The following is a 27,710-nucleotide window of genomic DNA, read 5'->3' as shown; positions in this document are numbered from 1 at the left end:
TGTATAGTCAGAATCGCAATTTTGTCTTTCTAACTCACAATTCTGACTACTTTTCTCTGAATTTTGAAATATAAACTCGCAATTCCAAGTTATAAAGTCCAATTGTGAGGGGGGAAAAAGACTGACTTTTTTTCACAGAATTGCGAGTTTATTTCACAATTCTGACTTTATAACTCGTAATTGTGAGTTTGTATCACGCAGTTCTGAGAAAAAAAGTCAGAATCGCAATTACCTTTTTTATTTTTTATTCTGTGTTGAAAACAAGCTTCCATAGTTCTGTATGATATATCGCAAATCATTTTTTAAGTTTGTAAGACTGTAACTGTTTGCACAATAAATGAGTAAAAACACTTTGGTTCTCATTCATGAAACCAAAACCAAACACATTTGTGTAAATCATGTCATCAATCGTAACATCATTAAAATAGCATGTCAAATGTAGGACTGTATATTTGACATTATAAATTAATTACTACGTTTGTCAGTCTTGAACAAATAAATGTGGAAAAAGTTCTTTTAAAAAGGCACCAGAAAATATTATTGAAAATACACTTTCATTTATTCACAACCTGTAGAAGTAATCAGTTAGTGTTGTAAATTTGATTGTACATCCATCAAATCTAAAACCATAAACATTTATAAACAGAGATACTTTATATAGGCCGTTACTTCCAGGAACTGTTCGTTTAAGCATTATAAGGTACAGAAATCGCCTTCAATTCGATTTGTTGTAATTTACAAATACTCTCTTTTAGGGGTGTAATTAGGGTTTTTCTCTTTAGTAAAGACAATTTGTTAGACGACAGATTTGTTGCGGCCTATTTTTTACATGCAAAGTCAATTACAATTAATAATTTGCTACAGTGATCAAATTACAACAGCATAGACACATACATTTACTAATTACAAAACGAAGAAAGTGGAAATAAAAACAATAGGGCTACAGTTTTTTTCCTCTCAGCATTCACCTTTTGGAGGATTTGGGAGTGTCACATAGGAATGTACCACTGAGTGGGCAATGGGGCAGTTGGGGTGGTCTTCAAGTTAGTTTTCCTTCCCTTTTCCTTTCTTCTTCTCTCCTCCCTTGGGTTTGGGGGTCTTTGGGGTGCAAGGTTTGGACACTTTAATGGTGATCTGGCATTCAGCGTTGAACAGTGCCTTCTTCAATTGCCCCGACCTGCTTCTGGTTCCTGTGGTAGTGTCACATTCGGCCCAACGACCAAACTTGTACTTGCAGTCAGCTTAAAACAAAGAGAAAATTAGACTGATTGGCCTGTCGAAATGTATTTATGCTTGATTCATATCCAGACATGTAAAACTTCTTACCACCAAAGTCCTTCTTCCAGTTGCATGGGACTTTGCACTTGGTTTTCTTTGTCTGTTCGTTGCAGGTCGCCTCCCGAATGCCAGCGCCGCAGTCGCCACTGTTGGGCACACATTTCCCATACTGCCATTCGCTGCACTCAGCATCTGCTTTGGCCTCTTTGCCCTTTTCTGTCACAAAATAGAACATAGTTAATAATGCTATCAATCACACAAAAGGAATATGCATTGCATCATTTTGTAAAAGATAAGAACCTTTTTTCTTCATACTGGCTTCCACGGTGATCATCAACACCACCAGCAGGACAAGCGCTATAGAGAATAAACTCCGCATTCTGTGAAGAAATACAGCAGACATTAAGATTTTTATATATATAGATTATTTTAGTATTATTTATATACTATTACTATTTTTCCCTTTGCGTTTTTGAAAAGTTTCACGTACAATGTTGTCAAAACAGTCCACATACACACGGATCTGTGAAAATGTCTAAAAGATATGGCGATATCGCTATGACTATGACATATCTGTACTACTTTTGAATTTCAATTTACTTCGCAACTGTTAAAAAAAAAAGTACGTTCTATATAGTATGAATGTGGGAAGTACGAATACATCTGCCATGTTGTTTTTGTCACGTGATCTACCAGCATCAGTTACGTCGATTCACTCTTATTCATAAATCCTCTCCGTGTCATCATGGGATAGTAAAGTGTCCATCTAATGCGCACTTTAGAATTAGGTCATCCAGAAACTTTTTGCCTACTGTTTTTCTAATGATATGTATTCCGACATACTACTCTTTTGGCGTATGGTTTTTTGCATACTATATAGTTGGGAAGTGTTTGATTTTGCACGCAGTGTTTGTAAAGAAACACTTCTTGCCTATAGACTAAACACATAATAATACACATGACGTCACCGTTTTCACAATTTAGAGTTTTTGTAGTTTATACGGACAAAAATGTCCACTTTGAAACCCAGTTTCAAGCAAGTTCTTTTTTATTTGGTTTAAATTTTCCATCTAATATTTACATGGTATTTTAGCTTTATTTCAATTAACAAAAGATATTTTTAAACAGTTTATTTAACAATGACAACCCCTAGAGAACATGGCTATAGTCTTGCCCATTCAGGTGTGTTTTTAAGCTGGTTTAATTTGTTTGTGTGGTTCTCACACATTCTTTCCAAGCTCCTATAAACAAACCAAAACACTAAATCAGATATACACATCAGATATTAATGTTTTCGTTTGTACTAGCTGACTCTGAATTAAAGACACTGTGTACACAAAGTCCTACGCCATCCTAGCTCGCTGTGTGCGACTCCATAAAAAAGCCTCAGCCTCTATATTTTCCTTCTTTTTTTTGAAGGAAAAAAAGCACGCAGCACTTCTCCTTTAAATTCTTTTCCTGCCTCCATTAAAATAGGCTCCTTTCAAGGCGCAGCCCCGCGGCACGGCTCCATTCTTCAGTCAGTCATAAATGTGAAGGGCTCCTCGGGGTCGGACTTTTGTGTGAGGAGAAACTGCGGTCAGCAGGGGTCCCATACCACCCCCCACCCCCACTCTCATCAGGGGGGGAGAGAGAGAGAGGCCAAGCACTCAAAGACCTTCAGCTGGGCCTTAGAGGAGCCTGATTCACTGGCTCCGAACAAAGCAGGATTTCGCCCGTTTTGCTTCCCTCTCTGAAAGAGGCCGAACACAGATCCCATGCTGTGTCTTGAGGAGGGGGGTGGGCCTCCCCTCACTCCTTTGAATATAAGCCTATTTGCATTGGAGGACAAACCCAGCTCTGTTGATGAAAGAAGGGACGTGGGATGCTGCCTTTGATAAATGCAGAACCGGACATTTTGAGAACTTCCTCAAGGAGCACAAAGTTCAACCGCATCTGGAGCTTTTCCTCCCGTCAGAACGAAATTGCGAAGCCTGATGTGACCGTTTGGTTCTGGTTTGGAGAAGTGGGTCAGCAGTTTGTTGGCAGCTGGTCCTCTGCTATTTGGCTCTTCACAGTGCATAATGTTCCCTGACAGCATTAAATAGCCTTTATGCACACGAAAACAAAAACTCCACGACTCTATTACAGCAAGAAAGTATCTATTTAAAGAGACATTCACCATTAAATCAACTACAATACACTGCGATGGTGACGTTGTTCAGTTAAATCTAATATTGACGCTTTTATTCTAAACTCAGGAAATATTCTCACATTAAACACAAATCAGATATTTTATAATCTAAAAACGTTCTTCAAATGAAACGCCAATTGACGCGTTTGTTATTATGATACGGTCCATACGCCCCCTTTTATCATGTCACATCATAAAAACGCCAAAAACATTAATAAAAATATCAATGCTGAATATTATCGCTCTAAAACGCAAATACAAATAAAATTAAATAAATAACGATAATAGAAACCTATACACAAAAATCCGATCCGGGTCAATCGCAGATATTTGTATTATTTATCTCACAGGTAAGCTATTATTCAAACGCGCAGCGTCGTGAAACATCACTGCTTGTTAATAATAGCCGTTGTTGTGTTATGATGATGAGGATGTACTTGCCTTATTGCTGTGAATATGATGCTGTGCTGTGAGCGTGTGTCTTGCGTTCAGCTCTCTCTATGATCTCTGCTGCTCTTTGTGTTTCTCCGAACTAGTTTGAGCTGGTCGCATAGCTGTGCACTTACCCCACTCTCTCTCTCTCTCTCTCTCGCCCTCTCTCTCTCTCTCCCTCTCTCTCTCTCTCTCTCTCTCTCGCTCTCTCTCTCTCTCTCTCTCTCTCTCTCTCTCTCTCTCTCTCTCTCTCTCTCTAAGTCTACGAATGATCTATTAACATTTGAGATGAAATGGTGTGGTAATGGAGCGTTCTCTGCTCTATCTATCTATCTATCTATCTATCTATCTATCTATCTATCTATCTATCTATCTATCTATCTATCTATCTATCTATCTATCTGCAGTTTCTTTATTATTTGTGAAATTTACCAGCAATTTCTTAGTGAGAATTGTTTCAAGCGAAACAAACCAACATACACAGTTCATTTTTTTCTTCAGTATTTTATTGGTAACACTTTACAGTAAGGTTTCATTAGTTAACCACATTAGTACTATAACATTTTTTTTATATCAAAAGTTGTATTTGTTGACATTAGTTAACATGAACAAACAAGGAACTGCTGTATTATTATCAACTAATGTTAAATATTACAAAGAGTAAATATTACAAATGTATTGCTCATTGTTAGTTAATATATTGACCTTATTGTAAAGTGTTATGTTATTTTATTTTTTCATTGAATTTATTTGTCAAGGAAAAATAGTTTACCATCATGATTACCATCATTTTTAAGTGTGAAATGTGCTATATGAATTTAAATAATTTCCTTTAATTGATTTAATCTAATAATCTAATACCTTTATAAAATTTCATAAATGTTATATTTTTTCTTTTTTGTCACTTATTTTAATTTCATTATTTTTCTATTCCGTCCCTGTGTGCAGTTTTAAGTACTTTGAATTACAATTGTGTATGAAGTATGCTATATATATATGTAAAAAAAAACATCTATCTGTAGGCTATTTATTATTTCTCCGAAGATTCTCTGTTCACATGAGCTTGTGTAAATGTTTCTATGACTTAACTCACTATCTCCCAAATTTAAAATAAAATAAGATGGTTTAACTGAGGTTAAACTGATTTGCGTCCTTTCCCTACTCCAGAAATAGAGCTGGAGCAGGAGAGAGAAAACAATAACCTTATCTCCGAAATGATAAATGAGTCACAAATGTCAACACATCCATCATTGCCGGTAATTCATCCAGACATAAGGAACCTCCTAGGGAGAGGCACAGTTCAACATAATACACTGCTACCACCCGGTGCTCCAAATCCTGAAAAGACGCCATTGGTGTGCGATAGGAGAATGAGAGAGTAATGAGGATGACGGATGTGTATTCAGACTTCATATGTAAATATCTTCAGTCAATTAAACCCCATAATAAAAGTACATTCAGTAAATACAAAAAAAAAACATGTTTTCAAAGACTTTATTTATCCCCCCCCCAAAGTACACAATAACAACCAGACCCAAGAACAAATATATGACTATTCTTCTAACAAAACTCTTATCTACTCTTATAAATAAAGCATTATCTAAGTTCATATCACATACAAATTAAAGACCTTTATGTCGGAACAGATTGTTCACACATTTTTAAAATGTTTGACAGATTATATACATGTATCATCTATTTGGAATTGCATAGCAACTCATACAAAGCACTGACAAAATACATATTCTATCATAATGACATCTCACCACAAACATACTATGGCAATGCCGACAACATAAAGTTGTCAAATGGCTGCTTTGTAAAAAGACCAGCTTTCCTGTCTGTTATTATTCAAGCATTTAGTCAATTTTATATGTACATAAAATGACCCGGTTTCATACAAAGGAATTTAAACATTGTAACTGCAGACGATGACATAAATATATATAACTCTGTAATGCACCAATGCAAAACCCATGACAACTCATATTTAGTTTCCTCCAGTCGTCAATGAAAATGTGATTTATATCTCGGGATTAAGCCTTAAAACTATGTTTCTGTGTAACTAACATGCTCCATTTGGCTGGAAACCAAAACTAACAAGTTCAAGTTGCTGCATGACCTAAAATCAGACTGGTGAGACATTTTATTCAAAAGTATAGCAGTCAGTGCAAACAATCGACGCTAAAAGATATGATCTCATTCCTGAAAGAAACTTCATTCATTTAGGCATACATTTATGGTCATAAAATGACCAAAGGCAAATCTATTGACTAACAAATGATTGCGATTTATAATATATACGGAGAATACAGAATTGATTTAATGCAATCTAAAGTAGTAATTAATGGAATGTTTTTAGGAAATTCAAGCATTTACCACAAAGAGAGAAACTGTCCATAAGCAACAGCTGAGGAAGCATTCTTAAACACAGGAGGTTATGAAAACAACATCTATCTCCAATCAGAACAAACGCATGAAGTGGAAGCCAAGCTAAAGGAAGTTTCCAGTGGACTACGGTAACATAAACTCTGTAAAACTATTCTGATATGCGATCAGAATTTTAAAATTCAAATGTAATCAGAAGCAGCAAAAAACCTCTGCAGTTAATCTCAGATGAGGTTTATCTGGTTTTCTTTATAGTAGTTCAGTGAAAGCCACTTTTATTGCACGGCCTGAAAGCCGGACGCGACGTAGCAAACTCATGCATTCTGAAACATGACACGAAACACTGTCTTTTTGGCATTACAATCAATACAGAGAGCGGACAAAGTAATTTCCGCACACATGCTGCCTCATAGCATCACTAACATGTGGCCGTCCCGGATACGCCTCTGTTTGGTGGCGGTCAGAAGTCGTCACACAGCCGTCTCATGGTCATCCCTCTGGATCATCTGGTGGTGCTGTCGGTTTTCCAGGTACTCGGCCAGCTCGAGGTCTTGAGCTCTCTCCGCGTACATCTTTGGAGTGTCACCCTGCAGGATGAAAGAAAGACAGTTTTTAAAATGTAAATAATTATTCTTTTTTGCCACTTTTTGTTATTTCAAATTCTTGCTGGGATGGATGGATGGATATAGATAAATGGATGGATGGATGATATATAGATACATGGAGGGAGGGATGAGTGGATGAATATAAATACATGGATGGATGGACAGATGGATATAAATAAATGAATGGATGGATGGATATATAGATGGATGGACAGATGAATATAGATACCTGGATGGATGGATATAGATAAATGGATGGATGGACGATATAGACAAATGGATGGATGGATATATAGATAGATGGATGGATGGATATAGATATATGGATGGATGGATATAGATAAATAGATAAATTGATGGATATATGGATGGATGGATAAAGATAAATAGATATATGGATGGATGGATATATAAATGGATTGATATATGGATGGATGGATATAGATAAATGGATGGATGGATATATGGATATAGATAAATGGATGGATGGATATATAGATAGATGGATGGATGGATATAGATAAATAGATATATGGATGGATTGATATAGATAAATAGATATATGGATGGATGGAAATAGATAAATGGAGGGATGGATATATGGATATAGATAAATGGATGGATGGATATATAGATAGATGGATGGATGGATATAGATATATGGATGGATGGATATAGATAAATAGATAAATTGATGGATATATGGATGGATGGATAAAGATAAATAGATATATGGATGGATGGATATATAAATGGATTGATATATGGATGGATGGATATAGATAAATGGATGGATGGATATATGGATATAGATAAATGGATGGATGGATATATAGATAGATGGATGGATGGATATAGATAAATAGATATATGGATGGATTGATATAGATAAATAGATATATGGATGGATGGATATAGATAAATGGAGGGATGGATATATGGATATAGATAAATGGATGGATGGATATATAGATAGATGGATGGATATAGATAAATAGATGGATGGATATATAGAAAGATGGATGGATGGATATAGATAAATAGATATATGGATGGATGGATATAGATAAATAGATATATGGATGTATGGATATAGATAAATGGATGGATGGATATATGGATATAGATAAATGGATGGATGGATATATAGATAGATGGATGGATGGATATAGATAAATAGATGGATGGATATATAGATAGATGGATGGATGGATATAGATAAATAGATATATGGATGGATGGATATAGATAAATAGATATTTGGATGGATGGATATAGATAAATGGATGGATGGATATATAGATAGATGGATGGATGGATGGATATAGATAAATAGATATATGGATGGATGGATATAGATAAATGGAGGGATGGATATATGGATATAGATAAATGGATGGATGGATATATAGATAGATGGATGGATATAGATAAATAGATGGATGGATATATAGAAAGATGGATGGATGGATATAGATAAATAGATATATGGATGGATGGATATAGATAAATAGATATATGGATGTATGGATATAGATAAATGGATGGATGGATATATGGATATAGATAAATGGATGGATGGATATATAGATAGATGGATGGATGGATATAGATAAATAGATGGATGGATATATAGATAGATGGATGGATGGATATAGATAAATAGATATATGGATGGATGGATATAGATAAATAGATATTTGGATGGATGGATATAGATAAATGGATGGATGGATATATGGATATAGATAAATGGATGGATGGATATATAGATAGATATATGGATGGATGGATATAGATAAATGGATGGATGGATATAGATAAATTAATGGATCAAAATGAAAATTTGGCAATTATAGATCAATAAAACAAATAGAATAATAGTTTTACTGTTTTGCACTGGAGAATGTCCTCCCCCTTTAGGAAATGAAAGTTCCTCACCTGTAGATCAGTCTTCATGAGGGACGCTCCAGCCTCCACCAGATAACAGCAGATCGTCCTCTGACACAGAGCAGCAGCCTTGTGTAGAGCCGTCTCTCCTCTGAGGACAACACACACACACACACACACACACAACTCGTGACCTTTGGCTGTTTCAAATCTAAACCACAAATGAAATAGAGTAAAAGAAGCCTAAGACGCTCCAGCACTACTTACGTTGATTTCTCCGTCACATCCAGGATGCAGGCAGGAGCTGTTCCCCAAAAACAGTCCAAGACAATTAGAAATGTGACCGAAGTCAAAGTCAAAAAATGAAGTCCAACCAACTCACCGTTATCAGTGAGATACTTCACAATGTTTTTGCTGCCTGAGACGACGGCGTGATGGAGGAGTGTGCAGCCGAAACGGTCCTGGACCAGGAGACTGACCCCTTCTTCATGCATCTGGACCAGCTGAGAACATCATGAGCAGAGAAACAGTCCATCAGCTCTGCACTCATGTATCATATTACTTGAATAGGTTATTTTATGAATACCTTTTCAATGTTGTCACACTTCACGGCATCAAAGAGCAAATTGATTGATTCTTGAAAGAAATGGGGAAAAAACACAAGCACTTTTATTGTACTAAATTAATTATAGGAAATGTATGGATATATATGGAATATATGTTATATATATATATTTTATACAATTATATTTGTAACATTTTACTGTATTAAAAATAAAAAATGATTATATTATATCTATAGAAAATGTATGAGTATGCTAATTATTATATATAGTTATAAATATATTATTACTATTAATATCAGTAATATTAAACTATTATGATTATTATATTATTAATAAAAAAATTCAGTTAATCTAGTCTAGTTAATTACAGGTGTATAAATATATTATAAAGTATAATTCTATATAATAAATATATAAATTCTCTCTATATATATATTATATTTTAATAGTAAAATTATATTTGGATATTAGTGAAAGTTTATTGTATTAATATAAAAAACGTTCTAATAAATAAATACAATTCTATGTTTTATATATATATACATATATATATGTACCTTGATCACTGTCATTCCAGGCAGAATCTAACCTGTGAAATTAAAATTGAATATTAATACCACGATTCATGAACAAAAGCGACTACATTTGTGTGTCTCACCAGCGATAATGCTGAAATATTGTATGTACCTTGGCACATTCACTGAGACCTCATCAAATGTGTTTGAACGGCTCATATTCATCATTTTTGCTCCTCTCCTTCAAGATGAAAGACATAGCAAAGACAAGCTTATGTAAGATATTCATTTAAAAATGGATATCTTCTGCCCTCTCATTAACAAAAAATATTATGGTGCAATGAATATGAATATGGTAGTCATTCAGAACCATAGTATATATCAAAGTACCATGGTATTATTGTACCGCCACAGTACTTTTCTGTAAGGGCTGGTGCGGATGTGCATTAGAGAGTCTCAACGAATCGATAACATGGTTAACTTAGTAATGATGTTTGCCATAAAAAGACCATGGCATAATATAACACATATATGGGTCTATGGTTCTCATGGAATCACTCCAAACTGAATTAAAGCCCGGGGTTTGAGCTGTACCTGCACAGGCCTTGCTTTGAGGGGCTCTCTGGATCGCTTTGCATGTGTGGGTCACTATCCGGGCTCACACTTTCCACTTGGCCTTCAGCATGCGTCTGATGAACCCTGCGAGAGCATGATGGGATGGACAGACAACAGAGAGGTCGATGTGTTTCCAATGCCGTCCTCCCGCGTGGGGGGGGGCGGGGAAACTCATTGTTTGTGAGATGTGTATAATTTACACTGTAACAGAACAAGCGCTACAATGAGGTCCGACAGATGGGGTGTGTTTTTTCAGCGATCTGCTGTGTGTCAGGCAGGGGGAGGGGGAATGTAAACACGGATAAATGAGTGTTTAATAGCAGGGGCCTTTATGAGGGGCTGTCCTGTCCTGGATGGACTCACATTTTAGTAACAGTAGATTTGTGCGTGTTCACAGTAGACTTCGGCACAAAAACGTCACTGTCTCTCACTCTCTCTGTTTTGTCATCAGATGCGCACGCAAATACACAGATAAAAAGACTTCCCCTGAGGGATTAGACTCGAGCTGAAGAGCAACTGTCATTTTTTGTTTTCAAACAGGAAGGAACGCATTCGGTTCAGTCTTGTGTTTTACATTTACCGCAAACACTCAAGCTTCTCTATATATACATGTATTTAGGACCCATCAAGTATTAAAACATTCTGAAATTCATGCCAGTTTAACATATTACTCAAATTCTTATACTAATGTTATTTTATACAGCTACAAATAAAAATAGATATAATAAAATATATTTTAATGTTAAATTAAATAATATTTAATTTAATATTAACAATAGTAATAATATTAACATAGGTTTTCTTATAAATAAATGAATATATGAAATATATATATATATGAAAAGAATTAGTATTAATACAAAAAACTATTACAAATATAATTATCATAAACATAATTATCAAATATATTCAATCATATAATGTCAGTTCAACTGTTTACTTAAATTGTTATACTAATATTTTATATATAAAATATATAATATAAAACAATATAATAAAATATTTGTTAAAGTTTAAATTCATTATATTTTTTAAAATGTATAAGTTTACTTTATATATTATATGTTAGTATTAACATGATTTCATATAAATATATATATATATATATACACACAAACACACAATAAACTATTGCAAATATACAAAAATAATTCAAGTATATTCTGTAATGTCAAAAGTTTACTCAAATTGTTATGCTAAAAATGTTTACATATTAAATAGATAAAATAAAATATATTTTCATATGTAAATAATTAAAATTATTGTATTTGTAAATATTTTGTACAATAGTTTACTGTATTTATATTAAAAAATTATATATATGTATATATATATATAATAAAGTATATTTTCATATTTTAAGATATTTTATTATAATTATTAATTGTACTAACATGTATATTTATGATTGCTTAGTGTATTAATATTAAACATTTTCTAATAAATAAATATTTAATTATAATTCAAATTTATTACAGTAAAAATTTATGAAATTATAAAAAATGGCAAATTAAAAAAAAATTTATTGGTCTCAGATATTTAGACCCCACTATATGTTATATTACTGTACAGTATATTATTGTTGTCGAGCACTTTCTAAACTTACAAAAAAGTATTGTGATAGAACCACAGTGATGTAATATCATGGTAGTGTAAAATTTGCATATTCATATACCATACTTTTTCCATTTCCATATTACAAGTCCAAAAACAAAAAACAACAACATAATAATAATAATAATACTTTTTTGTAAGTGCCTTCACATATGTTATTAATAATATAAGAAAAGTATAATTATATAGAATCCTGCTAAATCTACAACACTTTTTGGCTAAATTAAAAAGAAATTCATAGCGAGACACTTTTTTTTAGTTCCTTAATGAAGATTTGCTTTTGCGAGCATGTCTTCACAAGGGGTTTAGTGAGCTTTTGCTGTTCTTCTGGGGACAATTTCAGAAATGTCATGCTCACACGTGAAGCAAAACCTGCCCACGCATGTACTGTGCTAGACTACAGTGTTAAAATGATCTGTCAAAGTAAAAAGCGACATAAAATTGCATCTTGAGGCAGTTTAAAAGATGTTTGCAGCCCTAACAACACGAGTTAATCAGGTTTAAGCACACGTTTTGTCATCCGAAGTGTCTCGTTCCAATCTACCTGCACAGAGGAGAAGGCCCGGGAGAGCAGGCAGGGAAAGCAAACTGGTCTGAGCTGTTGGAACATCCCCCAACAGTTTCCATCGCCCCCGGCATTCCGGGCGACGTGCCCACCGTCTCCTTGGTGACCAGCTCCGGGTCCAGGATGAAAAGCTCATCCTGGGAGATCTCTGTCACATAGTTTAGATGCTCCTGCAGAGAAATGCAATGCTGTAGGGTAAAAAGTCACAGTGTGACATGTAACACAGATGTAAAATGTCAAAGTTTCCTTTCGTAAGTACCTGACCGCGGTCTATTCTGTAGAAACGGTCTGCAGTCGTAGCTGTAATCAAACCAGAGGGAAAAATGTGATTATGGGGTATGCGAAAATCACACTTCGAAGTTTCGGAAACATCAAGACCAGTGATTCTTACAAATATGATTCAACATAGAAAGCCTAAGTTATATATCATTAACACACAAGACGAATTCTATGCAGTTTTTTTTTAGAAAAGCTTTAAAAGCACTACTTACAGTCAAGGAAGCACCATTTTGGTGAAAGTTTTGGCATGTGCAGTGTATCTGTATTTATACCATCCCCCTCCTATAGAGACAGAGAGAGGAAAAACACAGTAAGTGCAAGTGAAAAACGGCTCCTGTCCAAAACGGCCTCACTGTGTGAGTTCAATTAGTCACGATGTGTTTTTCTGACTGTAATTGAACAGGAAGTCAACGTGCAATGGGTTTCACATGCACAATATCACATGGCCTCAATGGCTGTAATTAAAATGGAAACTAGCAACTCTTAAAGGTAAAACAGTTTCAGAGACGTGTCAATGTCGCCACAGGAAACAGCTTTCAAGCTAAATTAAATAAAAATTCATTTTCTTTCCAAGGAGCGGCATCAACACAGAAGTGTTCTTATTTAGCCAAGTATGACTATGGAAAAATGGGTTGCAATGGCAACTTTAACAGAGTTATTGAGTTATTACATTTCTAAATGAAGAAGTATTTTCAAGAACAAAAAAACTGGAGGACAGGATTTGAATCATGAAAGAAAAAAAGGCTGTTGAATGCCAAATGGGTGTTATAAAGTGGAACAGCAAAGTCATTTTAGAGGTGGAGCCAGTTATTATATTGGAAAGTAAATGGACTCAGTTTGATTTCATTTTGACTTGAAGCCAAACTTTGAGAGTACTGATCCTCCCCTTTACTTTTGCAAATAAGGAAGGAGGCTTTTGCCAAATCTGCCTGTTGGCACATTTTCTAACCAGCATTCAACAAGCTGAAAAGCACCTCATGTAGCCTCTCGATATGCAGCCGACATGTCTCCAAATCACTGTTCCCGGGAACTGTAATTATCCCCATAGGAATCGCTGAAAAGGTGAAAGAAAAGAGGAAAGATAAGTTAGGATTGATTTAAATGAAGTCACATTTTGAAAGCAGAAGCTTTTTCAGGAGTGCATGAGAAGGTTCTTTTAAGAGCTGTGAAAAAGAGAGAGGACAACAAGAAGAGATACTCACAGGCCTCCCTGAGCTGCTCCTTATCATAATGAAGAGCTTCATAATCACACATGCTGATACGGTTCACCTGGATCTGCACTTTCTCTGCCATGGGCTGCTGACTATGAGGAGAAAAACAGTCAGATTTCCTCTAGGATTGAATGCAATTTAGATGGATGGATGGATGGATGGATGGATGGATGGATGGATGGATGGATGGATGGATGGATGGATGGATGGATGGATGGATGGATGGATGGATGGATGGATGGATGGATGGATAGATAGATAGATAGATAGATAGATAGATAGATAGATAGATAGATAGATAGATAGATAGATAGATAGATTAGAATTATTGGATGGATGGATGGACAGACAGACAGTCAGAGATAGATAGATAGATAGATAGATAGATAGATAGATAGATAGATAGATAGATAGACAGATAGACAGATAGACAGATAGATAGATAGATAGATAGATAGATAGATTAGAATTATTGGATGGATGGATGGACAGACAGACAGACAGACAGACAGTCAGAGATAGATAGATGGGAGATAGATAGATAGATAGATCGATAGATAGATAGATAGATAGATAGATAGATAGACAGACAGACAGATAGATAGATAGATAGATAGATAGATAGATAGATAGATAGATAGATAGATAGATAGATAGATAGATAGACAGACAGATAGATAGATAGATAGATAGATAGATAGATAGATAGATAGATAGATAGATAGATAGATAGATAGATAGATAGATAGATAGATAGATAGATAGATAGATTAGAATTATTGGATGGATGGATGGACAGACAGACAGACAGACAGACAGACAGACAGACAGTCAGAGATAGATAGATAGATAGATAGATAGATAGATAGATAGATAGATAGATAGATAGATAGATAGATAGATAGATAGATAGATAGATAGATAGATAGATAGATAGATAGATAGATAGATAGATAGATAGATTAGAATTATTGGATGGATAGATAGATGATGGATGGCTGCATGGATGGATAGATAGATAGCCGGTTGGGTTGTACTGACTCATACAGTTGTGGTAGAGAGATTCTTCTCTTGGTCTTCTGCAGCATGTTGGCCTGGTTCCTGAGAGTGATGTGTATGACGGATGGAGCCAGTCTACAGGGTTCTCCATCCACCTGCACAGGGATGGGTTTAAAGGTGGTCAGGATCACCTCCTGACACTGGTGAAGCCTCTCGCCGTGTCCTCCAACCTGCAGGGTCGCCTACAGAAAGAGCAGCAACATTTAGATGGATTCGTGGATTCATGCAGGACAAATGCAGTGAAACTCACCAGAGAGGTCATGGTGAAGCCGATGACCTCGATGAGCCCGTCGTCATGTTTCTGTGGCCCAAAGTCGTTGTGCTCACTTGGGTTCCCCCATGGCATCGTACCAGCACAATATCTACCGAACATAATGCCGAGCTCAGTCAGGATAATCTCATTTTAACGAACTCTAGTCTAGTTTCTCATATCTAGATTATATTTTATCCTGGAATAAACATAATTTGGAACTTGGAATCTCTTTTATAATGAGGTTTTCAGGTCAAGTCGCCTGTAATTGTTCAACGATATGAAATTTGACGTCACTAGGATTTTTTTATTTCTTAGATTAAATTTCAAGACCAAACATGCAAAAATAAAGAGGATCTATATCAAATAGCACATGAATTTATACCAGGATGTTCATACGTTCTCTTATTGTTACATAATATATTTGCACAGTTCTGTTTCAGGTCGGTGTACCTGGGGATGTTGAGGAACAGGAGGCACTGCAGTTTCATATCCTGCACTTTACTGGTAAGGTCAGTACCATCACACTGGACAGAAAATGAAAAACAAACCATAGGCCTATGAGGGAACATTGTATATTTTGAGTATACGAATATAATACAAGTTTTGATCGGTTACAGGTTTTGACAAATGGTCTTGGTACCAAACATTTTAAATTAGACTCAATTGAGTCAGTTTCAAGCACTTGGGTCATATTAACCAAAAAGTGTATACATAAATAAACTCAACTCACCACAACCCTGATGTGTTTGGACAGATCTTTAGAGCTGCGCATTAGGAAGTCTGAGAAGGCTGTCTGCAGAGGAGCGTATGTATTTGAACAAATATGTCACAATTTACACATTACACAAAGAATAAAATTAAATATCTACATAACTTTAATGGACAGACACTCACCCCTGCATAAAACATTTTATTGCGAAGTCGACTGTTGAACCGTTCTGGTTTAGCCTCTGAGAAAAACAAAACAATGTCTGTTTGAATCCTTTCACAAACCACTGATTTTATATATGCAAACTTTCGTTTTATAAACCATAATCAAATGACACGAGTGAGTGGACACACCTCGGGATTCGTGAAACTCCAATGTCACGTGTGCATCAAATCCGAGGCTGAAATAATTGTTGAAGACGTCAATGGGAAGCTGGAATAGACATGGAGTTGTCATTAGCTCTACTTTACCATTCATTTGAACACAAAAACTGGATTTGTTGTGAAGAAGCTGGAAGGATGGTGTTCTTCTGCTGAAGCCTAGCGCCCTCTACTGGTGTCAGCTGACCTTGTCGGTCTGGTGTTCATCTCTCTCCTCCTCACTGGCCTCTAAATTGGGTTCCACGTTCAGGTTCCATCGGTCCAGCTGGACGATGTTGCCGTCTTCTACATGGGACAAGATCTTGGTCACCGGTTCATCTGTGTAGCCCTTGAAGTCAACAAGTAAACACATTTTCAGAAAACAATGAGAAACTTAACGGATAGTGGGGTCATTTTCTATTGTTCTACCACTTTAATCTGTCAGTGTTACCAGGTTTATGTGTTTAACCCTCCTGTTGTGTTGTGTGAGTAAAATGTACTTTCCACACTTCTTTTCAGTGGCGCAACATGAGTAACTGAGATCCAATTAATGACCAAAAACATCCTTAGTCAAATTTATTGACTATGAAACTCAAATAGAAACAAATAAGAGTGAATTTTACTTGGATGATTCAAAAGACAAGTCTTCAATTTTGAGTATACCTCGAGTCTTAAAATTCACAAATCCTCATGTATTTCAGATTTTAGTGTTTGACAAGCTATAATAAATGTTTTGTGGTTTTACCTGACTCTACTGTTTTTCAAAGTGATTTTTGGCAGATTGCATGGAAACCAATGTGATCCCAACACAAAAGTTGTAACAGTATTTGATCAGCCTTTCCAAAACAGATCTGTGTCGAAACTTTGCATTCGCATTCATGAATCTAAATATTCTCACAATTTTAAAATGAAATACATTGTTTAACCAGTGTTTCAAGCAGATGCAAATCGAATAGGTGTCAAATTGACACCAACACAACAGGAGGATAAAACCACAAATCCTGCGATTATATAGAAAAAGTGACCTTTGTTGAAAAACGTTATATTGAAGGGAGTGTAGGCCATTTTTTCTTATAAACAATTTTTGTTATAGGCTACTGGTTGAAACGCTCTTCACATCCTAATAGCAATCAATAATAGAAGATGTCTACATATTAAAAAATGTACATGTATCTTCAGTGGAAGTCTCAGGACCAAAAAATGTTTGTCCAATCATTGTATGCAGTCTGAATGCCATGATTAGCCTTCCCTGTTAGCGCACCGGCGAGTAGGACCTGAGAGCTTACACTTGCCTCTCTGAAATTGCCTATCATTACCTATAAAGTGTATAGGAGGACTTTGTAACATACATTTAAAAAGAGTTAAAACCTAAAATTGCATCTTGTATTTAAATTTTCAAAAAAAGAGGAAAAGTCCTAACTAACGCCAATAAATTTGAGAACATTACAACCAAGAGCATTGAGGTTCATACCCCGCCCCAGTTAAGAGTCCTGGCCAGGTCGTTTCCCGTGCCGAGGGGCAGAACGGCCACGGCGGGTTGAGGGTTCAACTGAAGTTCATCCAACACTGAGAGAATCCAGCCAACCTGTCCAAACAGAGCATATAGAGAACACAACACGTGATGGACCCCATGAGCTTCCTGACCAGGGTCAGCGTGATCAAACACACGTCAATTCAACAGATGTGTCAGTCTAGGCTAAATTTGAAGGATTGGCTTGAATTGTTGAAAGGCAATATTCAAAAAAGCATAACAGAGGCACTATTCATGAATCATGGCTGATAGTACGTTTGCTTCATTAGTCACACTGGATATTGAAGGTACTTTTTAGTGCATTGTGGGAAATACTTTGACTTTGAGTCGAGACCAGGCTGCATTTATTTGATATGTAAAAGCTGTAATGTTCTGAAATATGAAGGACATGTCGATAACATTGGATAGAAATTTGCATACTGTGCACATACTGCATAAACAGTATGAGCTGCAATAATATCACCCACAATCTAGTTTCACTTAGATAAGAGCACAGATATTTGACTAACCGTTCCATCTCCGCCACAAACAAGGATTCGCAGGTTGGGCACTTTGCTGTACATTTCTAACCTTAAAAAGAAGAAGAGAAACTGTAAGAGGAAAAGCTCAAAGCGAAGAAAGAAAGAAAGTATGATGTATCATGTCTTACCCCTCTCTCGGACCTCCCTGAGTCAGGTCAAACACTTGCCGTGGGTTCAGGTACCACATGAAAGAGCGGATGATTTTGGTTCCCTACATAGAAAAGATAAAGTGCTGTTATGTGGCTGTAAAGTAACATTTCTATGCGATACAAACTCTGTGTCGGTTCTGACCTGGTTTCCGCCACTCTTCGGATTGACAAACACCAGCAGAGGCTTCATGAGCTGAGAAGGAATCGGTCTCACGACAAAGTGCTTCCATTTGCCATCCTGCTGAGAGATAAATATTAAAATATTATCATATATGTGACATATACGTGTCACTTTTATTCAAAGTAGTTCAATGGTGTTTGCTACCTCTGTGGCTTTCTTGCTGGGTTTGGCCTTCAGAGAGGTTTTCTTCTTTCTTTTACTGCTCTTTAATGATGCCTGTAAACAGGATGATGGAGACAGATTATAGGTTTATAGGTAAATATTTATTTTATATGTTTACATTTGAGATGCAAATGACCTCTTTTTCACCTTGTTTAAAACACTGTCTGAAAGACTTTGTCAGTCGTTGCATCATAATCTTACATCACTATTAGTACTTTGGGTCTTTATTTGAAGGATATACATATATACTGTTCAAAAGTTTGAGGTTGGTAAGATTTTTTACCGTTTTTAAAAAGCCTTTCAGTATCAAAAAAACAGTAAAAAAAGTAATACTATAAAATATTATTATAAATTTAGAATAACTGTTTTTTATTTGAATAAGTTTTGTCACATGAGCATTTAGAAATCATTCTAATATGCTGATTTGGTGCTTAGGCAACATTTCTTATGATTATCTATGTTGAGAGAGTCGTGCTGCTTAATAAATTTGTGAAAACTGTGATAATATTTTTCAGGATCTTTGATGAATAGAACGTTTAAAAGAACAGCATTTCTTTGCTGTCACTTTTGACCAATTTAATGTAACCTTGCTGGAAAACCCCCCTTTAAATTCACATTAAACTTTTGAATGTTAGTTTGCGTGGACTTTTTATTGCTTCTGACAAATTACAAACAAAATATGTTAACATATCGGCAAAACAATTAGAACAATACAGTCAATATTTCAGGTCAGATGGTACCTGCTGTCTGCGGACTCTGATGATCCAGGTTGGAGGGATGATGACAGCCGCGTGAGCGCCAAGGGAACACGTCTCATCGATTTTCTGCAGCATGAAGCAGGTCACCTTGTTGTGATACTGTAAGACACATATCAAAGTGCATTGATATTTTATTATATACTACCATTCAAACGTTTGGTTTGTACAATTTTTTAATGGTTTTGGAAGAAGTTTATTGAACATTTATTCAATCAAAAATATGGTGAAAAAGTAAAATTGTGATTGTGAAATATTATTACAATTTAAAACAACTGTTTTCTATTTGAATATATTTTTAAATGTAATTTGTTCCTGTGTTGCAAAGCTGAATTTTAAGTCTTCACTGTCACATTGTCCTTCAGAAATCATTCTAATATGCTGATTTTGTTGCTCAAGAAACATTTTCTTATTATTATCAATGTTGAAAACAGTTGTGCTGCTTAATATTTTTTCAGAATTATTTGATTAAAATAATTTGTAAAAATGAAAGGTTTTTACTGTCATGTTGGATCAATTTAATGCATCCTTGCTGAATTAAACTATTCATTTCTTTTTTTTTAAATCTTACTGACAACCAATTGAACGGTAATATACTTGAATATTGCAACCATTGTAGAAAACTGATTTCAGATCTGATGTGCAACACTTACTGCCTGCTTACACCATGAGCAGCTGATGGCCACAATATCTTTACTGTGGAAGGAGAATTTCTGCTGGAAACCCTGAGGACGGAGAGTGAAATTAGGCCATAAATGCTTTCTGGATGATTACACGTTTCATATTTTATGAGTGTTGCACTGACCTTTCCGCATTGCCGGCATTTTCCTTCTTGCCGTCTCCTATGGACCCAGTGATGTCTCATGTTTGGAGTCTGAAACACAAATAATCTCAGTTGTTTAGAAAAATTATACTATAAAGCTGTTTTTTAAGGGACAAAAATCTTACCTCTCTGACATTTTTCATCCCTGGATCTTTAAATGATGCCTTACACCTGAAGTTAATCTGTTAAAAAGAATGTCATTTGTTTAGATAAAAAGTTGAATACATCCTAATTTCTATTCAGTTTTCAGTTCAACCTAAATCTCTAACCTTCTCCAGCTGATCCATGCATACAGTGTGAACAGCTATTTTGCAGGATGCACATTTGTAACGAGGAAGAGATTTTTGCTGAGAAAAGAAAAGGAAACATTTGGCATCTGCTTACGCAACCAGAGTGAAACAGGCATTACTGATGCATCTGAACATGAGCATACAATATCTGACCAGTAGAGAGAGCTCTTGTGCAAAAATATTATTATATAAAATATTATAATATAATTATATTATATTATAAATAGAGGCACGCTACTATAAATTGTTTTAAGGATAAAAAGATGGGTCATCTACCAGGGACTTTGCAAAACAATACGTCTCCCCCACGTAACAGAAATCTCCAGATGGACTTGTCTCAAACCACACATGTTGGCCAAACTGGGCATTTTCCTGTGGAAGACAATTAACAAGTAAGAAGTTACAAAAGATTATTGAAATATTACTGTGTTACGAGTTGCTGCCACACAGATGAATTAGAATTGTAACGGATTGCCTTCTACAGGACCTTGTTTGTTAAAATACAGATGAGTAACTCACAGTCCAATCCACAGTGTTGCAGATCTCTTTGTTAGGCTCACATTTGGCTGGTGTGGAGCCGGATTGGGCTGCGTTATCCTGCACACCAGCCTTGGCGATGGCTTTCCTGAGAAAAACACCATGATAGTGACATTAAAGACTAAACACACTGCTTGGGTACATCACATCTTAACCAAGTCAATTAGAGCAGTGATCAAAAACAATGAAATCAGAAGCATTTACCCTGAAAAGCTGGCATCTTATTTTATGCAGCGTTCCACCCATAAAGCCTTGGGGGTCTCTTTAAATTGCATCTGTTTAATACTGTATCAATCAATAAAACTTTTTCACAAGCCACCCACAAAGAGCATTGTGGAGCATGGCTTGGAAAGCTATAGGTTCCAATACTGTACGACCACATTACACTGTGGATACATAATGCTTAGCCTTCATTATTTAGCTCACCAAATTTGCAAGATGCATCACGCAATTTTATACTAATAAAACTCAATGTAACTGTTTTATACACATCTATATAGAATCTGAGCCTGCTATCAATACATCAACGTTTATGCTAAATGCGCTAAATGCTAACACAACAGACAAGAGCAGAACAGATGTTGCCTCTCCCTTGTACAGGAACTCTGATGCAAGTAGTATGGCTACACAAGAAGGTTTTCAAGAACGTTTATGCAAAGGAAACAGGAAATGCATTTATGAACGCAAATATCCACCTTTAGCTTTAGGTGGGGTATTTCCAAGGTTTTTTTTGTAATCCTTTTGTAATCAAACCTTGCTTGCCCTGACCTTTGTGTCCTAATCCCTACAGAGCGATTCAGTGAAGCTTAGCAACCTGTTGATTAGTAGCCCACTGGGTGATCAGTAGTGATGATGAGTCATATTACCTCGCTATGGTAGCTGTGCTAATGAGCGAGCACCATGGAGCTCGTATCTACGGGACTGAGAATGAGAAGGTCAATGCAATGAAAAGCTGCATTGGAACGACCTCCTCTTGCATGCATTCAATCTAAATGTTTGAATGCTTGAGAAATTACTAAAGATATTGCCTTGAAAGTAAGTGGAGATTCAGATGTATCTAATTAACAAGCCTGTACATTGTGTTACATTTACTCGGTCTTCTCTCATTTACTAGGTGCATTCACACTGACAGCAATTTGCTGTGGCAAACTGGCCTGATGTTATTCATCTCTAATATGATTGCAAAAAGAATGAGCAGAGTTCAACTTCATGCAATTGTGCAATGGAATGATGCAGCAACTGTCAAGCAACTTCTTGACCTTCAGCGATATAGTCAGTCATTGTGAATGCACCTTAAATGTTGCAAGCCTAAAGAAACCAACCTTTTTAACAGAAACCTTTTTAAGTCTTCTCATAATGCAGCTTAACAAAGCATTCAACTGGGTTCCTTAAAAACAGCCTGGAGGGCCACTGCCCTGCAAGGGTTTAGCTTAAACTTTGATCGCTTGTCATTTTCTAATAAACTGCGAATTAGCTTACGGTCAAAAGCTGAAAAATGCTGCCTCCACAGGCAGCATTTGGAGGTGGGAAGGCAACAAGGCATATTTGAATCCAATGATCATGTCACACCCTGTCTACTGAGATACCTTCATCTGATTGATGATGTCTCACTATATTTTGTGCATTCAATTCCATGAAAGTTGAGCTAAAAAATAAAGATAAAATAAAAATACAGTATATAAAGGATGTGGTTGGCAGTTTGTGTAAATTTATGTTTTTGACCAACTTTTTATATAATTTCTACACTGTAAATCCTAATGCTCAAAATAATTAATTGGTTTGAGTTGGGTAAACTTAAATTAAACAAATGAGTTCAATCAAATTAACTTTTATGAGTATTTAGAACTTTCCTTTTCTTTTGAGTTCACAAAACTTACGCATTTAAAATAATATGAAATGATTGTTTTGAGTTTTACAAACTTGTTTCTTTTAATTTAGACAAACTTAAATTGAACTGAAACTGGGATTTATATTTCCCAGCATGCTTTGCCATGACACTTAAAAGGGAGAGTAAATGCTAAAAAAATTATGTGTTATATAAGTTTTTTGTGCAAGATTAATGTTAAGTGGGAGATTAGTGTTTAATGTTAATTTAGAAGAGTTTCTGTTATGTTGGGTTTTTAGGTGGTTATCATCATGGTGATAAGTGGAGCATGAGTTTGGTTTGAGAACAGATAGCCTACACGTTAAATGTTCTGTATTGCAATACTATGATAATGCTATCAAAGCATTGTGTTACCAACTAGCAAGCTAGCATTTACTGAATTAGTTAGTTAAAGCTAGCCAAATTTCCACTACTAAAAATATTTAAGTTGAGATTAAATGGTAATTTTAAGTTAAATGTATGAATTATCTTACTCAAATAGTTCACGTTAAGGGCAACTAAAATATATGAGTACAAAATAAAAATCTGTTCCAGTTGTGCTCACTTAAACTTTGAATTTCTAACTTAAAAAATTTGATGTAACTGATCACCTAACTTTTTTAGAGTTTTGCCAAATTATTCCGGATTTTTATTTAGAATGTAGTGAGAAATTACTATTTTAGTAATTAAAAATTCACTTAGTTCAGCCTCTAAGTCTCTATTTTGTTGAAAAGCATTAGACCATTATGCTGGAGCCCGTCCGAAATCAATTTCGTGAAGTACCTTTGAATGCAAACGCTGCCTGGAAAGTCATTTGACAGATTAGCCTACTCAGCTGCCTACTTTTTAGGATACAGCCTTTATGTTATATGGATGTTTTTTGTTCTTGTAAGAACATTTTATGAAATCCTACGAAACCCAATGAATTGTGAGCACAACATGATATAATATAATGACAATTAGACCCAACAACAGAAAAGTTTTTACATACGACAAGAATCCAGTCCAAGACTCCAGACTGGGATCGTAATAAGCATCCAGGAAAGGATTGAGAGTCGCCTGAGCCCTGTTGCAGGTGGAGCTTCTTCGGTTAGGTAGCGGCATGCCTCTTCCTGGCCAGGGGCTTCCCGCTTTCGAGATGGTGGAGACCCGACGACGGCGCCTCCTCTGGCTGCCGCGGCAGGAGCGGACGTGTGGGCCCGTCTCCGCGTGGCCATAATGGGACGAGTTCCTCCTGAGGCAGCGGGGAACTCTGATCAACGGGTGGGCCTGGACACGCTCTGCCACTAAAGCCAGAGGAAGGCAGTCCTGCTGGCATAAGACAGAGGACTCTTTGATTTCCCAGTCTGACACACTGGCCTCCTCCAGGTGCCCCTTGCGCAGCCCTGAGTGGCTACTCTCATCCGAGTGCCCGCTGGACTCATCGCTGTCACTCTCGCCCTCCAAAAACAGCACATCCGTGTGACTCCTGAACTTCGGGCAGCTTCCCTTAAGTTCCACCTGCCCTGGCAATGGACTACGGCCCTCCTCGTCCTCTTCCTCCTCTTCGGTCATCTGAATCAGGCTGGCCAGCAGCATGGAAGGGCCCAGGAGGTGTGTGTCTATATTGCGGAGCTTGCCTACCTTTTTCCGGCGAACGGCAAAGCGAGGATTGGCTTTCGGGGTGGTGGTGCTGGACCGCCGTCTTCCACTGATTCTCTGTACCGGTTGACCGCCAGTGATTCGAGGTAATGCTTGAAGTGGGACACTGGATCGGCGTCGCTGGGCCAAAGCTGTGGACGGAAGGCCAACGCTGGAGCGCCGACGGGCACGGCTGGTTGGCACCGCAATGCTCGGCCTCCTGTGTCGACATGGTTCAGGTACATGGCCGTCGTGCACGGCTTCTCCTGCCTCCTTCCTCTTAAAATGTCGTCTGAAAAAAGTGTCCATGGTGGCTGGAACGATACCGGTCTCTTTCTAATGTTCCCCCTGAGGCTGTTGATTGAAAATTTAGCCCGTCAGCAAAAATTTTGTATTTTAGCACTACGTTCAGAAACTACTGAAAGCTTGTCACACTGACCTCCATTGAGCAAGATTGAAAGCTAATCCTTAAAATCGAGATAATCTAGATCGTCCCAATACAAGCCAATGCTTCCCGACATCATCAAATGTAGGAAATTATTTTACGAAAAACACCTCGTCAACAACAGACTAGCATGAATAGCAGCTAGTGAATCTGGTCTACCAAGAATATCTTTTCGGTTAGCTTAGTTCAAAACCCAGATGGGGACCCCAGCATCCACAACACAACATACAGTATGCTGGTACTTTCAGAAGGAAAGACTAGACATGAGAGTTCTTGCTGGTCATTAACATTGTTATGAACGCAGAAAGCAAACTCTGCCTGTCCTAGCACAGATTTTCCAGGGGTTTGCGACGGGACAATTTGCCTTCCAAATCGTGTTAATACTAGCAAAGCCAGTTGCCTACAAAGGCGCATTGTGAATCCACAGGTGATGACATCATGCCATCATGACGTGATAGGCACTCAAGGAAATGAAGCTCTGCTCGTCCTGATTATCACACGGGGATGTCCGAGGCAGATTATAAGGGCTTTCTGTAGTGACTGCCTGTACTAATTATAGTAACGTAACTAGTCTCATCTCATTAAGAGACGGATATGACCTAGACAAAACTCTCAGGGTAAGGAATGATTCTTATTGATTATTTTTTCCAATTATTGTATAGGCACTTTATTATTTACTCTAAACATGGCATTCTACTACAGTAGGAGTGACAGTACATTACATTGAAAAATCCCTGAAAATTGTCTTAAAAAGAATGTGTGTCTGCACCAAACAGAATTTCCATAGAAAAAACAACTGTTCTTGCTCATCACGCAGGGTATGGAAGTGAGACTCAATCAAAACTAATTACTGTCAGGGTCATATCTAGCAATGGTATGTAATTAATGAAGTGGGTTTTCTTAAGTACCAAAAGATGCACTTAAACCCAAAGTCTGAGTTTGCTTAGCTCCATCTAAATCTTAAAAAAAGTGTGGGACAATAATATCACGATTGTTTGTCACTGATTACATAATGATTAGTGGTTCTGTTTGTTTACATCGCGACAGATTTAATTAAAAGCACAGCCTTAGACTATTTTAAATATTTCTTATTTTATTTAAAAAATATTAATTTTAAATTACTTTAACACAACTGAGGTATCTCTTAAAATGTCCAATTATAAATATATATATATATATATATATATATAATTCCTTATAAAATCCCTTATATGGAATATATATATATATATATATATATATATATATATAGGCCTATCATAAGGTCATTATACGTAATTATATCATTTACATAATAATAGATTTTTTAAATAATGTTATTTTCACTATAAAAATAATGTAAAATTACTAAATTATTATTATTATTATTATTATTACTCTATTTTAGTACATTACTATATTTTTTATTACTTCTTAAAAATATGAATAATAAAATAAATATCCAATTTGTAAAATTATAATAATATTTCTCAATATAACTAAGAATTTGCACTACTAAGCTGTCCATATCATTTGTTATTATACCTGCTACATTTATATTGATTTTACAATACACAAAGCCTATGTAAAAGTACTCAATATAATAACACTTGGTCCAGTACAAACCTCTCTAAACACTAAGTTCTAAAGCTTAACTCTGCATTTCTCTCCAGATATTAGTCAATATCCAACAACAACAAAGATATTATACGACCTGAGAGTTTAGCTCCTGTCTCCTTCCCTGACCGTCTCCTCACAGTGAACTGACAGAGAAAGTCCAAGAGATGAACAGGTGAGACAGCCTCCCCCAACACACACAAACACACACACACACACACACAAACACACACACACACAACAACAACACAGCACACGGACAGAGATGAACAACACAACTCAAGCCTACAGGAAGAGAAACATCCACCCACAAACAACACGGCTCACTGGGAAGCAGCAGCACACATCACATAGGAAAGAGCCATCGACTAGGCAGGAGGTAGCCGGTAGGAGGGAATGCAGGGTGCATCGAAGCCTCCGGTTTAAAATAATGACCAATTATCAGCTTAACCCTGGGAGTTTGTGCAAGTTGTACACGAGCACAAACTGCCGCTATTACTTTCTAGACTCCTAGATCACGTTATACAGTCTTCCTGGCACATATGTGGGGCAGACACCAGGTGCATTATAAGAAAACAATGAATGGTTTTATGATAATTATCTCCCTCATAAACATTTCGCAAAGCTGCTTCCGCTTTTAAACAGACCGCTATGCATATTGCTTAAGAAAAACAGGACATAGCACCAATTCTGGCACAAAACAACCCACGACATGCAACACCCAC

At 36.4% G+C, this 27,710-nt stretch overlaps 2 protein-coding genes across 11 annotated transcripts in view; both read right to left on the bottom strand.

Moving 5' to 3' along the window:
• Window positions 1-540: 540 nt before the first annotated feature.
• mdkb (midkine b) lies at window positions 541-4,089 on the bottom strand. Its single transcript, XM_077210316.1, has 4 exons — window positions 3,893-4,089; window positions 1,579-1,658; window positions 1,327-1,494; window positions 541-1,241 (listed from the first exon to the last, which is right to left on the bottom strand). Exons 2-4 carry the CDS (start codon window positions 1,655-1,657, stop codon window positions 1,045-1,047), a joined length of 444 nt encoding a protein of 147 aa, XP_077066431.1. The 5' UTR covers window position 1,658; window positions 3,893-4,089; the 3' UTR covers window positions 541-1,044.
• A 1,274-nt stretch (window positions 4,090-5,363) lies between these two features.
• Window positions 5,364-27,710, bottom strand: part of dgkzb (diacylglycerol kinase, zeta b) — a 40,481-nt gene continuing 18,134 nt past the window's right edge. The window contains exons 1-34 of one of the 10 annotated variants that reach the window (XM_077210210.1): window positions 27,083-27,386; window positions 24,316-25,298; window positions 21,443-21,548; window positions 21,200-21,295; window positions 20,903-20,980; window positions 20,759-20,815; window positions 20,616-20,684; window positions 20,464-20,535; window positions 19,796-19,912; window positions 19,038-19,109; window positions 18,855-18,953; window positions 18,692-18,774; window positions 18,552-18,612; window positions 17,983-18,096; window positions 16,720-16,860; window positions 16,506-16,584; window positions 16,338-16,393; window positions 16,174-16,236; window positions 15,894-15,967; window positions 15,441-15,552; window positions 15,173-15,372; window positions 14,123-14,223; window positions 13,895-13,974; window positions 13,133-13,202; window positions 12,901-12,941; window positions 12,621-12,811; window positions 10,442-10,546; window positions 10,020-10,088; window positions 9,890-9,921; window positions 9,353-9,402; window positions 9,149-9,269; window positions 9,034-9,070; window positions 8,818-8,917; window positions 5,364-6,858 (exon numbers count right to left, since the gene is read on the bottom strand). In XM_077210210.1, coding sequence (XP_077066325.1) covers window positions 6,742-6,858; window positions 8,818-8,917; window positions 9,034-9,070; window positions 9,149-9,269; window positions 9,353-9,402; window positions 9,890-9,921; window positions 10,020-10,088; window positions 10,442-10,546; window positions 12,621-12,811; window positions 12,901-12,941; window positions 13,133-13,202; window positions 13,895-13,974; window positions 14,123-14,223; window positions 15,173-15,372; window positions 15,441-15,552; window positions 15,894-15,967; window positions 16,174-16,236; window positions 16,338-16,393; window positions 16,506-16,584; window positions 16,720-16,860; window positions 17,983-18,096; window positions 18,552-18,612; window positions 18,692-18,774; window positions 18,855-18,953; window positions 19,038-19,109; window positions 19,796-19,912; window positions 20,464-20,535; window positions 20,616-20,684; window positions 20,759-20,815; window positions 20,903-20,980; window positions 21,200-21,295; window positions 21,443-21,548; window positions 24,316-25,253 — 3,801 coding nt within the window. In that variant the 5' untranslated portion in view covers window positions 25,254-25,298; window positions 27,083-27,386 and the 3' untranslated portion in view covers window positions 5,364-6,741. Of the gene's footprint in view, window positions 6,859-8,817; window positions 8,918-9,033; window positions 9,071-9,148; window positions 9,270-9,352; window positions 9,403-9,889; window positions 9,922-10,019; window positions 10,089-10,441; window positions 10,547-12,620; window positions 12,812-12,900; window positions 12,942-13,132; window positions 13,203-13,894; window positions 13,975-14,122; window positions 14,224-15,172; window positions 15,373-15,440; window positions 15,553-15,893; window positions 15,968-16,173; window positions 16,237-16,337; window positions 16,394-16,505; window positions 16,585-16,719; window positions 16,861-17,982; window positions 18,097-18,551; window positions 18,613-18,691; window positions 18,775-18,854; window positions 18,954-19,037; window positions 19,110-19,795; window positions 19,913-20,463; window positions 20,536-20,615; window positions 20,685-20,758; window positions 20,816-20,902; window positions 20,981-21,199; window positions 21,296-21,442; window positions 21,549-24,315; window positions 25,299-27,082; window positions 27,388-27,710 lie in introns of those variants that run through there. The other 9 variants (XM_077210211.1, XM_077210212.1, XM_077210216.1 and 6 more) reach the window with 9 other exon arrangements.

The sequence above is a fragment of the Siphateles boraxobius genome, unplaced genomic scaffold (assembly GCF_051911475.1).
Source record: "Siphateles boraxobius isolate OS27281-9 unplaced genomic scaffold, OSU_SipBor_1 65, whole genome shotgun sequence".
Taxonomy (NCBI): Eukaryota; Metazoa; Chordata; class Actinopteri; order Cypriniformes; family Leuciscidae; genus Siphateles; species Siphateles boraxobius.
This window is presented reverse-complemented; position numbering and strand designations above follow the sequence as displayed.